At 39.9% G+C, this 16,745-nt stretch overlaps 1 protein-coding gene across 7 annotated transcripts in view; it reads right to left on the reverse strand.

Moving 5' to 3' along the window:
- Positions 1–405: 405 nt before the first annotated feature.
- The window catches only part of Rbms3 (RNA binding motif single stranded interacting protein 3), a 1,348,289-nt gene continuing 1,331,949 nt past the window's right edge, over positions 406–16,745 (reverse strand). For 5 of the 7 annotated variants that reach the window (XM_036192497.1, XM_036192504.1, XM_036192501.1 and 2 more), the window contains 2 exons: positions 8,537–8,614; positions 7,083–7,214 (listed from right to left, as the gene is read on the reverse strand). In XM_036192497.1, coding sequence (XP_036048390.1) covers positions 7,083–7,214; positions 8,537–8,614 — 210 coding nt within the window. Of the gene's footprint in view, positions 4,126–7,082; positions 7,215–8,536; positions 8,615–16,745 lie in introns of those variants that run through there. The other 2 variants (XM_036192502.1, XM_036192498.1) reach the window with 1 other exon arrangement.

Raw genomic sequence — 16,745 nt, forward strand, 5'->3', positions numbered from 1 at the left:
AAATGAGATCTTATCCTTTACTCCACACTGTGGTAAAAATAAAAGAGATCACAGTTCTGTGACATGATTATACGATGTGCTAATATGTGATTGCTTCCCATACCAAATGCCATTACAAATGACTTTCAATTCTGTTGTCTCACTAGTTTGAAACCATGTATTTTCCATCAAAATCCACTAAGACTTACTCTCCATTTTCAGCTTGTCTGCTGTTGTTTGCACACTGGTGTGAATGAGGCTGGATTGTCAAGAGCATTTTTGGCCTATTGATATCATAGTCTATGTAGCAATCCCATTGAAACATCTCACTTGAGAAGAAGGTGCAAGGATCCTGTTGAAATTAAATTCCACTCTTCAATAAAGGGCATTTTTAAGTCAATAAGAAGATGTGTAGGTTTTTTCATAAACATTCTAATCATTAAATGAAGATTTTTTTGAAAGAACAAAAACTAAGCATACATTTTTAATCTTCAGCATCTGCTGATATTATTAGGTTCTATCTGGGGGTCCTTAGGAGACATATCCACCAGTCACTACACACTCTGCTTCCCTGGATGTCTTGTCATTATTCAAAGAAACCCACTTTCCTGACACATTAGTAGCATTTAGATGACATGGTGTTTATCTTGTTTGGATCTTGGTTTTAGTTGCTTTCCTAATTTGTCATCCAAGATGTGGTAATGAAAGGGGAAAAAATGAAAACATCTTGACAATCTGAAGAATTAGAATTTTACTTCAATTTAAAAAATGACTGTAGTCCTAAATCATATGAGAACTATCATGTGCACTACTGACTAGTTTGAGATTGTGGGGTCTGTGCTGCACACATTGTGCATTTGTTTTGGGGGGCAGGGTTCTTGTTTTTAATTACAATGTTGTACTGCTATCTGCCAATGCCTTTTCTTCTCCCCCTACACTGGACTATCAAAAACAATTCTTAGATAAAAATGACAGAGAAAGAGGGAGCCAATTTGAATACGCACATTTTTTTCTTCTTAAAGGATTTCATGGAATGGCACTATAGAAACAGCCCAAACATAAAACACACACAAACACATAAAATGACATAATGATTTCCTTTGGCCTGAGGTGGCTTAAAAGGATAGAGATTATGAGAATTTCAGAGTTGAAAGAAATGTTTCAGAATGTATAAGAGCATGAAGTTAACCTAGGCACCTTCAACAGCCACATGGTAGCTACCTTGCAGCCTCATTGTTAGTTATGCAAATGAGACTCTCTTTGTATCACATGAATACATGTATTTGGTACTTTTACAGAAAGGACAAGAAAGTATGTTGGTTTCATATTCAAATGAATGATGCCCAGGATAATCCTTACTTAAACAAAGAATTGAGAGAGGGTGAAGGAGGAGAAACTGTAGTCTCATGTGAGTTTTCTGAAAGCCTCTGGAACTTGAGGGTTTGTTTCCCAAAGACAAAATTCAAGTCCACCTTTCCAACAGGTGTCACTGAAGAATGTAGACGTGTCAGGTTCCTTTCAAAGGACAGAAAACTTAGGATGAAGGTGAAGCTCAGAATCCCTCTGCAGCTTGTAGCTGTCTCCGTGGATACGGTTCTGTCATTAGTTTGGTGGCCAACATATGAAGTCACTCTCTAAACTTGAGCACTCAATTCACAGGTTGCAAAGAAGAGAATCAGGGTCTAGTGAGACAGTGGACCTTTGGGTTGGGGCAGACTCCTTAGTTGTGGGACTGTGACTTGCCTTATAGCGTGTTTTGTTTTGGAGAGCCTACTCTCTTTCCTCTCTGGTACTTGTGTCTTTCCCATGTACTCAAACAGACAACCCCGAAGGAGGAACTCTGCCTCCTTGATTCAAATGCTTCATTAAAAAGCAATTCAAAAGAACGGTTCCATGAACAGAGTTCCATGCCACTGTCTCTAGCTTCAAGCAAAACTATGTAAGTAGATCCCAGATACAATAAGTCAGAACTATTAGGATTTCTCACTAATTCAATTTAGAACATTTTAAGCCAAGTTTTGCATTATTCTAAGTGCAATTGTCTCCTTTGGTTTTAGTGCTGGGTCAACCCTAATTCTTTCAGTTCTTGTTGATAAAAAGCACACAATTTATTGATTGTCAACGAGCATGTTAAGAGCTTGCCTCTACTGCATTAAAAGGAATCTTCAATCTTAATGGTCTCACTTATCTCAGAGAATTAAACTGAAATTTAAAAAGCTCTGTGTTGTCTCTCCTGTTAATATCAAGATATGATAACACAATGGGAAGAAGGAAAAGGAAAACATCCCCTTCCCAAGTACAGAATCAAGGTGTCTATTCAAGATGGGCCAGCAACAAAATGAAGGGGAGAAGACAAAATCTGTTTATGTTGGCGTTTGGAAGGAAGACGATTGTTACCAATGCATGAGTACTTCTCAGGGGGCCAGGCCCCACTGCACAGAACATCACTGAGCCTTTCTGACAAGTGGTCTTTCAGACATCTTTCAGAACATGTTCAGGAAGCATCCTTAGTCTGCATGAAGACATTGCAACCTCTTGAACAAAGGACCCGGTGTATCAGCGCTCATCCATCCACTGTTGAAGAGAAACAGACAGGAGCTAGAAAAGCTCAGGGAGTGAAAGTCACCTGCTTCCATCAATCCATCAGTTCTCAGATTCTTCATGCTTGAATTGCTGAGCACAGTAGGTACAAAGTTCAACTATCAACAAATATACATTTCTAGAAAAACAATTTCTTTTGCCATATGTAAAACACTAGTGGAAGGTAGTTGAAATGAAGTTAGAACTGGTCCGGCCATGGAGGCCAAACAAAACCTTAAGGAAAGAAAAGCAGTGTCTACCGTCCCGACTGTAACAGGGTCTCACTTCATCTTTGGTATAAAATAGGCCATCCATAGGCTGCAATTGACCACAACTAAGAAAGACTACAGAAATTGTCAACAATTTCTCTATCTATTGCTTTTTTTGTTTTTGTTTTGTCTTTTTTGTGTGTGTGTTTTTGTTTTTATTTTTTATTTTTTTTTTGCACGTTTTGACCGTAAGCTTCTATCTACTTAAGTTTTGTTTTTAGTGCTCTTACACGAGGTTTTGCAAATGTGACAAGCAAAGCTGACTAACACCTGACAAAGCTCATAGAAAAAACTGCAGATAAAAAGCACTAATGCTGTCGCTAGCAACCACGCCCTGTAAATTAAAAAAAATGTGCATTCTGCCCCCCAAACACGCATTATTTCTAATGCAGTTGTTTTTAAACCAATGTGAATATCTTTACCATAAAATGTCTTTTAGCCTTCTAGAATGACTGTGTCAAAGTTCATGAGAAGTCCCAGCATTTCCCAATTCTTGCAGTTGCTGCGGTTTCTTTTAACAACAAATTTTCTTCAAATGAAGAAAAAAACATTTTCTTTTAAACTGTACAGTTTTTTTTCCACCCTAAAATCTCAGTCTCCATCTTCTATGCCAGCGAAAGCTGGCACAATACTTCAATTCTTTCTGGATTTCGTTTTATAACAAGACGTTGACAGCATGCCTCGCGAGCCTTGACGTCCTTAAAATTAAGGCAATTAAGATTCAAGATAAACCTTACCTAAATATTTCTAAGAAAACATAAAATATAAAAAAACCCAGCCCAGTAGGTTCAATCAAGGAGGGAAAAAGAGGAAAAAATAGCTTAATTACTGAGGAAAATAATTTCCTTATATTTTCAGTTGCCCACCTCTTGACATCAGGTTTTCTACTAAAAAACAAAACAAAAAAAAATAAAACAAAAAACAAAAACCAAACCAAACAAACAAACAAAAAAAAAACTACTTACACCTCTAGGCAAATTCTGACTTCAAATGTTCTTCCATAGAAAACATCAGCTTTGATGTTTACCCTCCCGCCCCCTTTTCTGGGATTTGTTTTCCCTTAAAAAAAAAAAGTATGACAAAAATAACTGTCAGACCACACGAAGAAACCATTTGCACAGCACATAAAAACTTTGTTTTCTTTGAGGAAAGTATAAAATTAAAAAATAAAAATAAAAGAAGAAGAAAGCTTTCCCTTGGCGCCTGTGCAAACTGGAGGCCAACTAACTTCTTGCTCAGTGAAGTGTCTTCATTGAAGGTAAAGGTTCAGATGGACAGCCTCACTTCTGTCTATGGTCTGCAAAGACAAATGTAGGAGAGGGGTCAGTACATCCTAGTTTATCTTCTGTGGTTTCCCATGACATCTTGTTAGAAGAGCCCAGGCTTCTCTATTACGTCATACTCAAAGAAGCAATGGAACAAGTAGATTAGCTTATAATGTTGTCACATTATACTCCTTTCATATAAATGCACACTTAAGTAAGAGTTCACACATGTAAAAATCAAGGTTGATGGACCAAGAACATCTTCTGATTGTCAAGTAATACATAATACAAAATATACCTCCAGTGAACACAGTGAGTCATCATTTCTGCTATGGCTTGCTTTGAGTGCCTACTAGGACTTCATGGTTGGTAGCTTGGCCTTCAGGGAGGGCAGGGGGAAGTGATGACAGAACCCTAAAGAGGTAGAACCTCATGGCAGATCACTGTGGTCCTGTTTAGAATACACTGATGCAGCTGCCATGACATTCTGAGTTTTGACTTAGATATTTTAAAAGATATACTTTTTTTGTTTATGTGTGTATAACTATTTTGTTTGTATGGATGAAAATGTTCCACATGTATGCAGCCCCTGCAGAGGCCAGAAGAGGGCATCAGATCCCCTGGAAGTGGAATTTAAAGGTGGTTAGGAACAGCCATGGAAATGCTGGGAACCTCAACAAAAGCAGCTAGGGTCCTTAACTGTTGAACTATCTCTCCAGCTCTCAATTTACACCCGGCATTTACACCCGGCCTAGCCTGTGAGCTGATACACCATTTTGTTATGAAAAAGGAACCTTATCATTCTCTATTATTTGTCTCACATCTCATCATGTGAGAAGTACTATACACTGTCACTATGATGCCATCTGCCAACAGGACCCTCACAGGAAGGCAGACAGATAGATTTCACAATTCAGTATTTCTCTAGATTGAAAGTGCTGATCCCAATGCACTTTGACCTAGATCTACGAGGGGTCTTCCCAACCCTAATTCTGGTGGATGGTGGCAAACCTCTTTCATCAGTGATCTAATTTTCACTCTTTGGAGAATGGTGATCACATGATAACTTTAAATGGGCAGGCCGGGGTCCTTAAGACTTGAATTGTAACTGGAAAGGCACAAAAGTGGAATTTGAAGCAAAGACTTCAGCCTTTGCACTGAGACCATAGCTTGACTTGCATACACACTTTATGGGATCTGGTTAATTAAAAATTATTTTTATTTCATTATTATTTTTTATACACATACACACAGGTAAACATATAAAAACACGCTGAGTCCATTTTTATAGTTTGTGTATATATAGCTTTAGAGCTGACCACTTTGTACTGGAGAACCAATAATAATCAAAGAAGAGGCTATCAATTTGAGATGGAGGAGGAAAGAGGAAAATGATGGGATTATATTTTAATTAAAAATGTAAAAAAAAATCTAACTTTTAATTTGGTGTGTATTGTGTGTGTGTGGCCCTGATTTGAACCTCTCACCTCACAGGTGGTCAGCTGATGAGAAATGCCGACCATTAGCAAGTACTTAAAGATCTGCATATGAAGATATCCCCATATCTCCTCTAGCATAATGACTCTGAGCAAAGGGCTTTTACTACAGGAAAGTAGTGGCTTGTTAATTAGCAGAATGATGGTGGGAAGGAAAGCTTTCCAGTTTGTGAAATCAATGGTATAAGATCACAAGGACTAGCTAAATTATTTTAGAGATATTTTTCCATTACACTGGAACAGAAACAACATCAATTCTATATATTTCATCTTGTAAGTGTGCACGCATCATGCATGTATCCATATATGTGTATAGATATATATATTTAAATCTAGACTCTGTATGTAAGAATAAAGATGTAGTAATCGTCTGTCTCAATCTGGTTTATTTCACTTAATATGATCACCAGTGCAATCCATTTCTCTGGAAATGACATTTTATTTTATGGTTGAATAAAATTCTATTATGTGGCTATGGACCTCATTTTTTTTTATCTGTTTACCTGTTGACTACAGGCATGGTTGGTATGCTCAGCTTCTTCATGATTTTAGGAGTGACAGAATGACTTCTCTAACGAACCAAAGGTTGGCAGCAAACAAAACTCTACAAACAGGTTCATCTGAAAACTCTCCATTCATCAGAGATTTAGTCATGATCCCGAAAGTCGAACACTTTGCACACAAAGGCTTCTCCATATATACTTCCCCACTGTTAATCTCTCCAGTTTCAGAGCAGAGACCTCAGGATTTAAACTACATATTTGCTCCATATAAAGTCAAATGAAATTTGCTTTATGGGTGATTAAAATTTTTTCATGAGTAATTCTGAATACTTAATTATTCCCCTTGCCATTTAATTCCTGAGCAGGCCCTGTATCATATATTTAACATTATTCTCCTTTTCCACGACCATTTACCCAGGTGTTCAAAGTCAGCTTGCACTTCGAATGTCACTGTAATTGTTTAAGGGATTAAGAGTGGGTCACTAACTAGTGTCAGGTGGGAGTACTAGATTTTCCCAAGAATATGTAACAGATTTATTTTTAATGACTGAAATGCTTCTCTTGAAGAGAGCACCCTCACTGGCTCTGTTTAGTCATGTGACTTGCATTAACCAATAGGATAGCAGCCAATGCATAGAAACAAAACTTAAGTGCCTACTTTTGTTGGGTTTACTTTCCTGCTGTCCTTGGAATTCTGACTGTCTGAAAATAATTTGTTATAAAATGAGAAGCATATGGTCAACCCTTCCATCATCCCAAACCAGAGGGCCACAGATGACCAGGTACTTACATACCAGGCCAAGTACAGCTAAGACCAGAAAATGCACCACCTGAAGCCAGCTGGAAGCAACCCATATGATCATGAGCTCAAGAAGTGACTACCACTAAGTTTATGGTCATTTCTGTGAAATCAAACCAAACAGAGAAACACTTTGAGAAAGGACTTGCAGATTTCTGCTTCTAGGGGAGGGAGCTTGGCACAGCAAAGACTTACTTAGATTGTTGGAAAGAGTATGCAGGTGCGTGTTCACTGGGTGTGTCCACTGCTAACTGTTGCTGCTGACCACTGCTGTCCTGGGATGAAGGGGCCACCGTCTGGGGAGAGGTATCAGCAACAACACCCTGAAGAGGCAAATCAGTACACACAGGCCTTACTTGTTTTAGCAAAGGGCCCTCTCTAGATGCAGCACAAAAGCCCTTCTTCTATTAGGTTTGCAAAGAGAGAACTCTCAGCCACCAGAAACTGCAGGATCAGAGCAAAAGAAAATATCAGTGTATGCTTGCATAATGGTTCATCCTTTGATATTGATGATACAACAGCAATAAGCTGCCATTGCCATCAGAAGTCCTGGGAAGGCTCTTGTGGTCAGAAAACCATTTAAACTGTGGTTGTATAGAGGATTTTGGCCTCAGAAAAAGCTATCTACAACCACAGTCACAGGTCTCTTACAATAATTCTTAATATCTACTGGCATCATCTGGGAGTATATAAATATGCATAACCTAGCACATATTCCAGAAAAATCAGTAAGAATTTCTTGTTATCAAATTCAGGAATCCATATTTTTAAAGCATATATCCTCTAATAATTTTAATGGACAGAAGAGTTTGAGTATCAAGGTGCTGCCTCATTTTCCTGAACATCTGGATTCTCAAGGGATCATCTTAAAATGAACACCTGTGTAAATTCAGGACATAGAGTGCTAGTATGTTGATACCTTCCCTTTCTAACAAACTGCTAGGTGACATTGGGATGGTTAATTTTGGTTCTTAGCTTGATGGAAGACTTAGGAGATCAGCCCAGGACACACCAGTGTTGGGGGCATATCTTGATTGCATTAATGAGGTAGGAATGCTAACTATGGGTGCCTGGACTGTATAAACTGAGGAGAAGCTGAACAGCAGCATGCATCCATTGCTATCTGCTTCTTGACTGTGGATGTGGTGTGAGCAGCTGCTTCACCTGACTCACTTCCCCAGCACAGGATGGACTGTGAGCCCGAACAAGTCTGATCTCCCTTCAGTTGTTTTTGTCTTGTGTTTCCTTTTATCACAGCATCAGGAAAAAGAACTAAGACAGAGATCCCATGGTGCTGGTCCAGGGGCCACTCTCAGGAGCAAGTTGTAAACTGCTCTTCCTCTCTGCTCATGAGTGTTTGTGGTCTGCATTTGATGGGAAAGGGTTTGTTCTTTGCACTGCTCTCTAGGCCTGCAAAATACTTTTCCTTTATACCTTTGTGTAAGATAGGTTAACTGCATATGTAAGCAAAATGTACGTTTGGTTGAGCCAATGAACAGACTTCTATATGCTCAGCTTGCAGGAATGTGTTTTATAATAGCCTAAAGATTTTATCTGAGGATTCCTTGGATTGTGGGGACCCATGTAGCTCGTGTGGCTGAGATTTATCTTTCCTAGACTCTTTGTGTTTATAGGATGGACTTACTTCAATAGAAACAGCTGTCGGAGGCACAGGCGTGTACTGGGGAATGTAGGTCCCTTGCATAGGAGCAGCAGTCATATACTAGAGAGAATCAAAGAAAAATGCACATGAACTTGGGGCTTGCAAATATAGAAAGAGTCAGACACTACATGAGTTGAAAAATGAACAGCACATCACTGGGTAAACTCCACGTTCACCAACAATGAGAGGTCTTATCAACAGTGACTACTGCTTGCTGATCCTTTGTTGGTCACAGGCTCATCTTCTCCATATCATCCCAGGTTGTTTCAGTCCACCCCTCAAGCTGTCACTCTAGGCACTCTATGTAAGAGCTGCAATGTCCCCTATTTCCCGTCTAAACACAAATTCTCTAAGTGTAAGATGACGTCTATTCTTGCCTCCATTTTGTTGCTGGGACCTATCACACAGTAAGCTCCTGACAGGCACTTGTTGAATGAATGAATCATTATAATAATTTGCAAGCAATGATTTTTAACTAAAAATGTTGAAGAACAATGTAAGAAATATTTACATAGAAATGCATCAATGGGCAAATGTTATGTGCCCATCACCTTTGTTAATATAAAATAAATGACTGGGGATGTCTCTCAGTGGTAGAGTGATTGTCTAAAACATACAAGGCTGTGAGTTCCATCCCAAAGCACAGCAAAGGAGGGAGAGATTGTTACAGATCATGCTGACATCTCTTTTGCCCCCCTTTCCCATTCTGTCCTCAAGGAACCATGAATATTTTCTTTCCAATAACTTATAAGAAAACAGTCCAGAGGGCTAGAGCGATGCCTCAGCTTTTAAGATTGTATTTTCCTCTTGCAGAAGACCCAAGTTGCTCACAACCATTTGTAACTCCAGCTCCAGGAGAACTGACACCCTCTTCTGGCTTCCACAGACATCAGCACATACTCTCATTCTTCACACATATACACATAATTAAAAATGATAAAAATTCTTTTGGGGTAAATTACGATATTTTCTCACAAATGTATTATGACACATATTTTCTGCAGTGAAAAGGGAAAATTCCAGAAAAATGATGTGGACACACACACACACACACAAACACACATCTACATATACATGCACCCCTACACACACACAGACACAGAGACACATACACGCACCCCTACACACACACAGACACAGAGACACATACACGTACCCCTACACACACACACACACAGAGACACATACACGCACCCCTACATACACACACACACACACACACACACACAAACACACCACATACACACATCACATATATATGTATTAAGTTTGATCTGTATTCCCATTTGCAATGTATATTCTTCCTGTAAATTCACAGCACTACGTTCTGTGAACTAAATGATGGAATCATTTGTTTTCGGGCTCCTAAATCTCAAAGCTATATCATAAAGCTGCAGAACTAGAGTCAGGCCATGAGGCAAGGTTTCCCCTTTCACAAAGGCTCAAGACTTGATTTCATGGAACCTCTGAAGTCTTTGGTCCTGCATGCTTCTCAGATGGCCGAGGTCAAATAGTAAAGCCATAGATAAACAGTAAACCCAAACTACTTGTTCCGTGTCTACTGGTGCAGGGGGTACTGTGAATGAAGGAAGACCAGCCCCTCAGCCGGGGTTGTTTAATATTCACAGACGACACTGGAGCAATAAAGTGACTTTGAAATAAACTCATCCTCATTCTAAACTAAACACAGTTGTATTGTATGTGCTTGCTAAAAATAGATCAGTCTTAGTTAAACAACCCTAAACCAAACAAGCCACACCATTATCTTCGGAGCATACACAGAAACAAATAACCGAGTTTATCTCGTAGCCATACAAATCCCATTTTGTAATTTGGACAAAGCAACTGCTTGAAAGGCTTAGTGCTATCTGTGCTTGCACTCTGTATCACCAGAGACACTTGGGCTCTTAAGGCAACCATTACTTTTCTCATGAAAGGATCAGAATGCCATCTCTTTGAAGGTGTGAGCCATGTTTTATTTGTTTCTGACTCTTCCTGATTCCTAGGACCCACTTAGGGATCATTCAGTGGCTGAATGAAAGCATCTAAGTTGAAACACTGGGAGGTAGCTCAGTTAGTAAAGTGTTTTCTGAGTAAACATAAAATCTGTGTTCAATGCCCAGCACCCACATAAAAACACAAGTGCAGTGGTGCACATCTGGGGAACTCTGAGGAGAGGGAGACAGCAGGAACTCAGGAGCTTCCTGGCTAGCTTGTCTAGCTGAGAGCAATGAGTCCCTGGTTCAATGAGAGACCTTGTTGCAATAATTAGGGTAGCCAGAGCTAGAGAGATGATTCAGCAGTTAAGAGCACTTGCTGTTCTTGTAAAGAACCTGGGCTCAGTTCTCACCATCCCTAATTGTAATTCCAGGGGATATGCCCTCTTCTGACTTCCACAGGCACAAGACACACACACTGCACAGTACATACATTCAGGCAAAATACTTATACACACAAAATAAAATAATCTTAAAATGTAAAAAACAAAGTGAAAGACCAGCAAAATGTCTCAGGAAGAAGGTAAGGCACTTATTGCTAAGCCTGGTGGCCTGAGTTGGATCCTCAGGACCATCAATGGTGGAAGAAGAGAACTGAGTCCTGCAAGTTGCAGGTTATACTCTAATCATCACACACTGGCATGTGTACACACACACACACACACACACACACACACACATACACACACACACACACAACTATCCAATTCAAATCCCATATATTTCATTACAAACCATCATGTTCATGGTCCTCAGTCATTCTGGGCTCATTCAGATAATAATTTCACACCCATCCCATTGTGTGCTTGTCCGCTCTTATGCAAATCCCCAGGCAGTCCTCATTATTTTGCACCCTAGAGCAGACAGTAAATATTCAGATATTAAACTTCTTTCAAGTTTTCAAGTAAGTATAGAACACTAGAGTGACATTTTGACAAATACAATTTCCCATCTAGCACCCTGTGACTAGGTATGTGCTTTGTCAAGCAAACTCCCCCAGGTGCTGCTGGAGAGATGGCTCAGTGATTAAAAGCACCTACTGTTTTTCCAGAGGACTGGGACTTTGTTTCCTTCCTTGCACACACATTGCATGGCTCACAACCACCTGTAACTCTAACTCCAGGAGATCCAATTCCCTCTCTGGTCTTAGCAGTCACCCCATTTGTACACACACACATACACACACACACAAACAAACAATATTTTAAAAAACACAACCCCCACCCCTGAAATATTGCTTGTTTGGAGAGAAAAACACTCTGGGTTCCAATGCATTTGAGTAGCATTATATAATATATCCACTCCACTGACAAATAAAAATGAATATAATAATTTAAATTAAGGAGCTAAAGATTCATGCTTTTAAAAAGCTTACTTAAAGCTGATTAAAACAGCATTGCAAAATGTTTATTCCTTTGCTTAGGCCATATTTCTAGGGAACATTGGAATCTTCAGCAGGTTTGTGTTGTGTGGATGTGGATTTGCTTCAGTGCAGAATGGTATTGTTGGTCTTCATGTTCCTAGATTTTGGGGGTCCTTTGCATTACTTCCCATTTACTAGCAAGAGGATCAACACCGTCAATTTGAGGGAGGCAGTGACGAAGACACCTACTGGGGTATTTTATACTCTAGAGTTATGAACTTTGCACCTGGCCCTAATAACTTATCATGCATGACATTTAAATGGGTTGATGTCACCAGTCCCCAGGGACAGAACACCACTTTGATGTCCTCACATTCTGCTTTGTGTGTCTGTAAGGAAGCATGTCTGAGACTTTGATATGGGAATCCAATGAATTATTTAGACTTCCCTGCCAAGATAAAGCATTTTCAAGCAGTATGGTTAATGAGAACATTTTATGTGATTCGTAGCTAAGCTTCCTCAAATGACTGGATTATTCAAAGCCCCATCTGTGTTTTGCCTCTGTAAAACTGAATCAATAAGTTTTCATTCCTTTGCTAACATTCAGTTGGGTTTAGAACATGGCAAAAAAGTGATTGGCATATGGAAGGATTCACACTCAAATTCTCCTCAGAAGTCTGAGTTTGGAGAGTGGTTCATTTTACAGCAAGCAGTTAAGAGCACTGGTGCTCTTCCAGGGACTGGGGCTTGGTTCCCAGCACCCTGTAGTAGTTCACAACCATCTAGAATTCCACTTTCATGTGATCTATTGCTCTCTTCTGGCCTCCGTGGGCAGTACACTCATGTGCACAAACCCACATAGTCTAGCGCTCTCTCTCTCTCTCTCTCTCTCTCTCTCTCTCTCTCTCTCTCTCACATACACACACACACACACACACACACACACACACATCACAATTTTTTAAAACTTGAAAAGATGGTAACATCTCACAAATTGACATTTTATGATTATTTCTTTATCATTCATTTTGTGTGTATGTGTGTGTGTGTGTGTGTGTGTGTACAGGTGCATGAGCACATATCTGCATATATGTAGATCCCAAAGACAACTTTCATTATCATTTCTAAGGAACTATCTGCCATTTTGAGAACAGTGTCTCTCTACCAAGTAGGGTAGGCTGATTGGCTCAAAGATCAATGAGTCCACAACTCCCCTCTGCTGAGATGAAGAGAATGTATCACCACACCTGGTTTTTATTATGTGTGTCCTTGGATTTGAACTTAGGTCCTTGTTCCTGAAACACAAGCCCTGTACCAACTGAGCCATCTCCCCAGCCTCTTTTGGGTTACTTTCTATCTTCACACATGCAACCTCTAACTTTCTTTTGGGAGACTAACCTATTACACTTGGCAATCTAACATCACTGTTCTGAACAGAGACAGTAAAGATTTTTATAGCCCAGGATGAATCCATTCAGTACAGAGTATTCAACAGGAATATCTTTCTGGATACTTTTCTTTTGTCACAGAAAATGTAACAGTCAGATCTTCTAAAAATTAAGGGCAGATTATGTTAAGTAAGCCAATGCTGTGTGGATTTAGGACTCTTAAGACTATTATCTGTGGATAAGCTTTGAAGGCAAGGCTCTCCTCTGACAGACTTTCTAGGGTAAAACCCCAAAGGAGTGTCAGCCTTGCTAAGTTAGGAGAGAGCACTCAGGGGAAATGGGTATGGCATCGACTGCAAGCCCAGCGCTAAACTTTTCTCTTCTAGCACAGTTAGAATTCTGTGTGAGCACACACAAACTGCATCCAGACCCAATAATCCAGGTAGTGCAAGCAGTGTTTGGCTCTTCCATTATCTCTCTCCATCTTATATTTTAAGAAAGGCTCTCTCAGTGGTCCACAGCTCACTGACCATCTAGACTGGCTGGCCATCAGTCTCCAGGGCTTGTATTTACTTTCATCCCCTGAAAAGACTGAGTTCATAGGTGTGTGCAACCACCCCTGGCTTTGACTTGGATGTCGGGGATCAAGCTAAGGATCCTCATTCTTGTGGCATGTACTTTAACTACTAAACTCAATTCTGTCATTTCTGACTTGGCAAATCCTCTGAGTTACTTCATAAAATAATTTTACAGAAATAGATGTCTATGCCTTATTATAGATTTTATTATTAAATTACATTTTATTTATATTGTATGCATATAGGCATGTGTGTGGTGCATCCATATCACAGTACATTGAGGATTTCAGAGTTTATTCTCTACTTTTATCACATGGATCCCAGGGATTGAACTCAGTTCATTAGGTTGGCAGCAAGTACCTCTATGCATGGAGACATCTCACTGACCCTAGACTAGTTAATTTTTAATGGTTGTCTTCCAAAAGCTACAAAATATCTGCCATAATTTTTATGAATACAAATTATTTATTTGGTACAATATTGATTGAGCTGTGGAAAGGAATCCCATTAAAATAAAATGGCAGATAACACAGATGAATCTGTATAAATATTTCCACTCAGTATCAGCTTTAAGTTATACATTCTTGGATGTCTTTTCTTGTAACTGCTTGATAAATTCTATATATTTTTCAGGCCACGGGCTTTGCTGTAGATGTGAGTAGCAGTGCTGAATGGCCACTTTCAAAGCCACAGAATAAATTCCAGACTTTTTCACTTGCTCCAAGTAGTCTAGACACTGCATTGCTAGAATTGCAGGAAGAGAAGGAGAAAATGAAAGACTGGAAAGGTAGTGTGGCTTTGCCTGTTTGAATTGGGACAAGATGTTTCTACTTCTGAGTAATCATTGATTGTTTCAAAGCAAACAGAAGAAAACAATAATTTCTGGACTGGCTTCCTTCTTTATCAACATAAAACAAAACCAAGGGCTTCATACAGTTCCTGTGGGGAATTTCTTGTTTTAATTACTTGGGAGGGACCAAAGAAGGTCCACCCTTTCAGAATTTCTTAAAATACCTGAAACAGCTAGCTCGTTTGGAGTTGTAAAATAAATAGACCTGATGTGTGTGCTGTCGGTCATAGCTATTAACTCATAAAGATGGAACATGTTTCAGAAAAGAGAGGCAGTCGAGTCTCAGGAAATACAGAAAGTCAATGAAAATGATGCAGGGAAGCTTTAGGGATGCTAAGCTGGAGAAGAAAGGATTGTGGAAGATGATGCTAAGAACATGTGGTGGGAGTTACTTTCAAAACCACGGAGTTCCTTTAGCCAAAACCCTCAAGATGCAGGGTCCGACCTGAACCGTGCTTCACAGGGCAAGTGGCTGAGAGATGGATAAAGTGGTATTTCAAATAGAGCTGTTGTGGTTTTGTGTGTGTGTGTTTAAGATTTTTAATTTTGTAGACTTGTATATATACATGTGTCGTACCCAGGAGGCCGGCAGAGGGCATTGGGTCCCCTGAAGCTGGAGTTACAAGACTGTGAGCCGTCTTATGTAGGCACTGAAAACTGTACGTGGGTCCTCTGGAAGAGCAGCGGCCACTCCTAACAGCTGAGTCATCTCTTCAGGCCCAGTTCTGGAGCCTGAAGGACACTGCTTGATTGTTTTTAATTAGATAATATCATTTCAGAGTTGAGATACCACATGCCTGGACCTGGGATAGTAAGATGATACCCTTCACCTGCTTGCTTTGATTAACTGAGTTAAAACAGCTGCGCTGAGTAAGTCTAAGAACCCTCTGGGGGTCTGCAGGCCACTGAATGGATGAGTCTATCAGCAGAGAAGACAACTAAAGAGTCTCCTTCCAAGGAGGGCATGCCAAATGAAGTCAAGTCTATGCCGCCTGCTCAGCTCTTCTTCCCTTTGCTGGATAGCAAAGTGGATGTCCACCATTAATGAGTAATACTCATCAACTTGACAGGATCTAGAGTCACATTAGGTCAAGCCTCCAAGCACATCCATGAGTGATTATCCTGACTAGGTTAGCCTCTGGACCCACCTGTGAAACATCATCTTGATTAGGTCAATTGAGGTGCTGAGACTCTACCCTGTAAGTGGGCAGCACCATTCTATTGTTTGGGTTCCTGAAATTCTTAAACAGGAGAAGGCCAGCAGAGCATGAGTGCCCCCATCTCTCTGTTTTCTGATTGTAGATGTGTGTGACAAGCTACCTTGACTCCACCGCTAGTGTGTTCTTGTCATAATGGACGGTATTGTGTCCCCCAGAACATGCTCAGAATAAGCCCTTCCTCCCTAAGTTGCTTTTATCAGGGTATTTTATTGCCACAACAGGAAATGTAACTAAAACACTCACAAAGAACAGTAACTTCTATTTTATAATGTGTAAGCTATCAATAATCTTTGAAACAAAGTACTTGATTTCTAAGGTGTTGATGGGGAGGTAGTTGTGACCAGTCAATTAGCTCTCCTTGAAAAGTAGGTGGAGAATTTCACACAACCAGAGTCTCCTGTCTACTGGGAAAGAGAAAGCTGTCAGTGTACTAGTTAGACAGAATTCATAAACATGTACAGGCCATGTTATCCCAGAGCAACACTAAGAACAACTCCCCAATCTGTAACACGAAAGCACTGAGGCAGAAGTTGTCACAGTCCAGACTGAGGACTGCCTGCTGCTGGGGTGTGGAAGAGACCAAGAAGAAGAGTTTCAGTGCTTTTCTTCTGGACATTGACAAGCCCCCACTTGTGTGACACTGAGTGAAATGTGGTCATTCCCACATAACTCACAGGCTACAGAGGCCTTCATACTTGCTAAGGAAGCAGCTTTAATGAATATGTTGCAAAATCTAAAGCCTATTAAGTTTTTGCATGTGTAAAGCTCACTGTTACTGCAACACAATGAAATTTC

This window comes from Onychomys torridus, chromosome 7 (assembly GCF_903995425.1).
Source record: "Onychomys torridus chromosome 7, mOncTor1.1, whole genome shotgun sequence".
NCBI classification, from domain to species: Eukaryota; Metazoa; Chordata; class Mammalia; order Rodentia; family Cricetidae; genus Onychomys; species Onychomys torridus.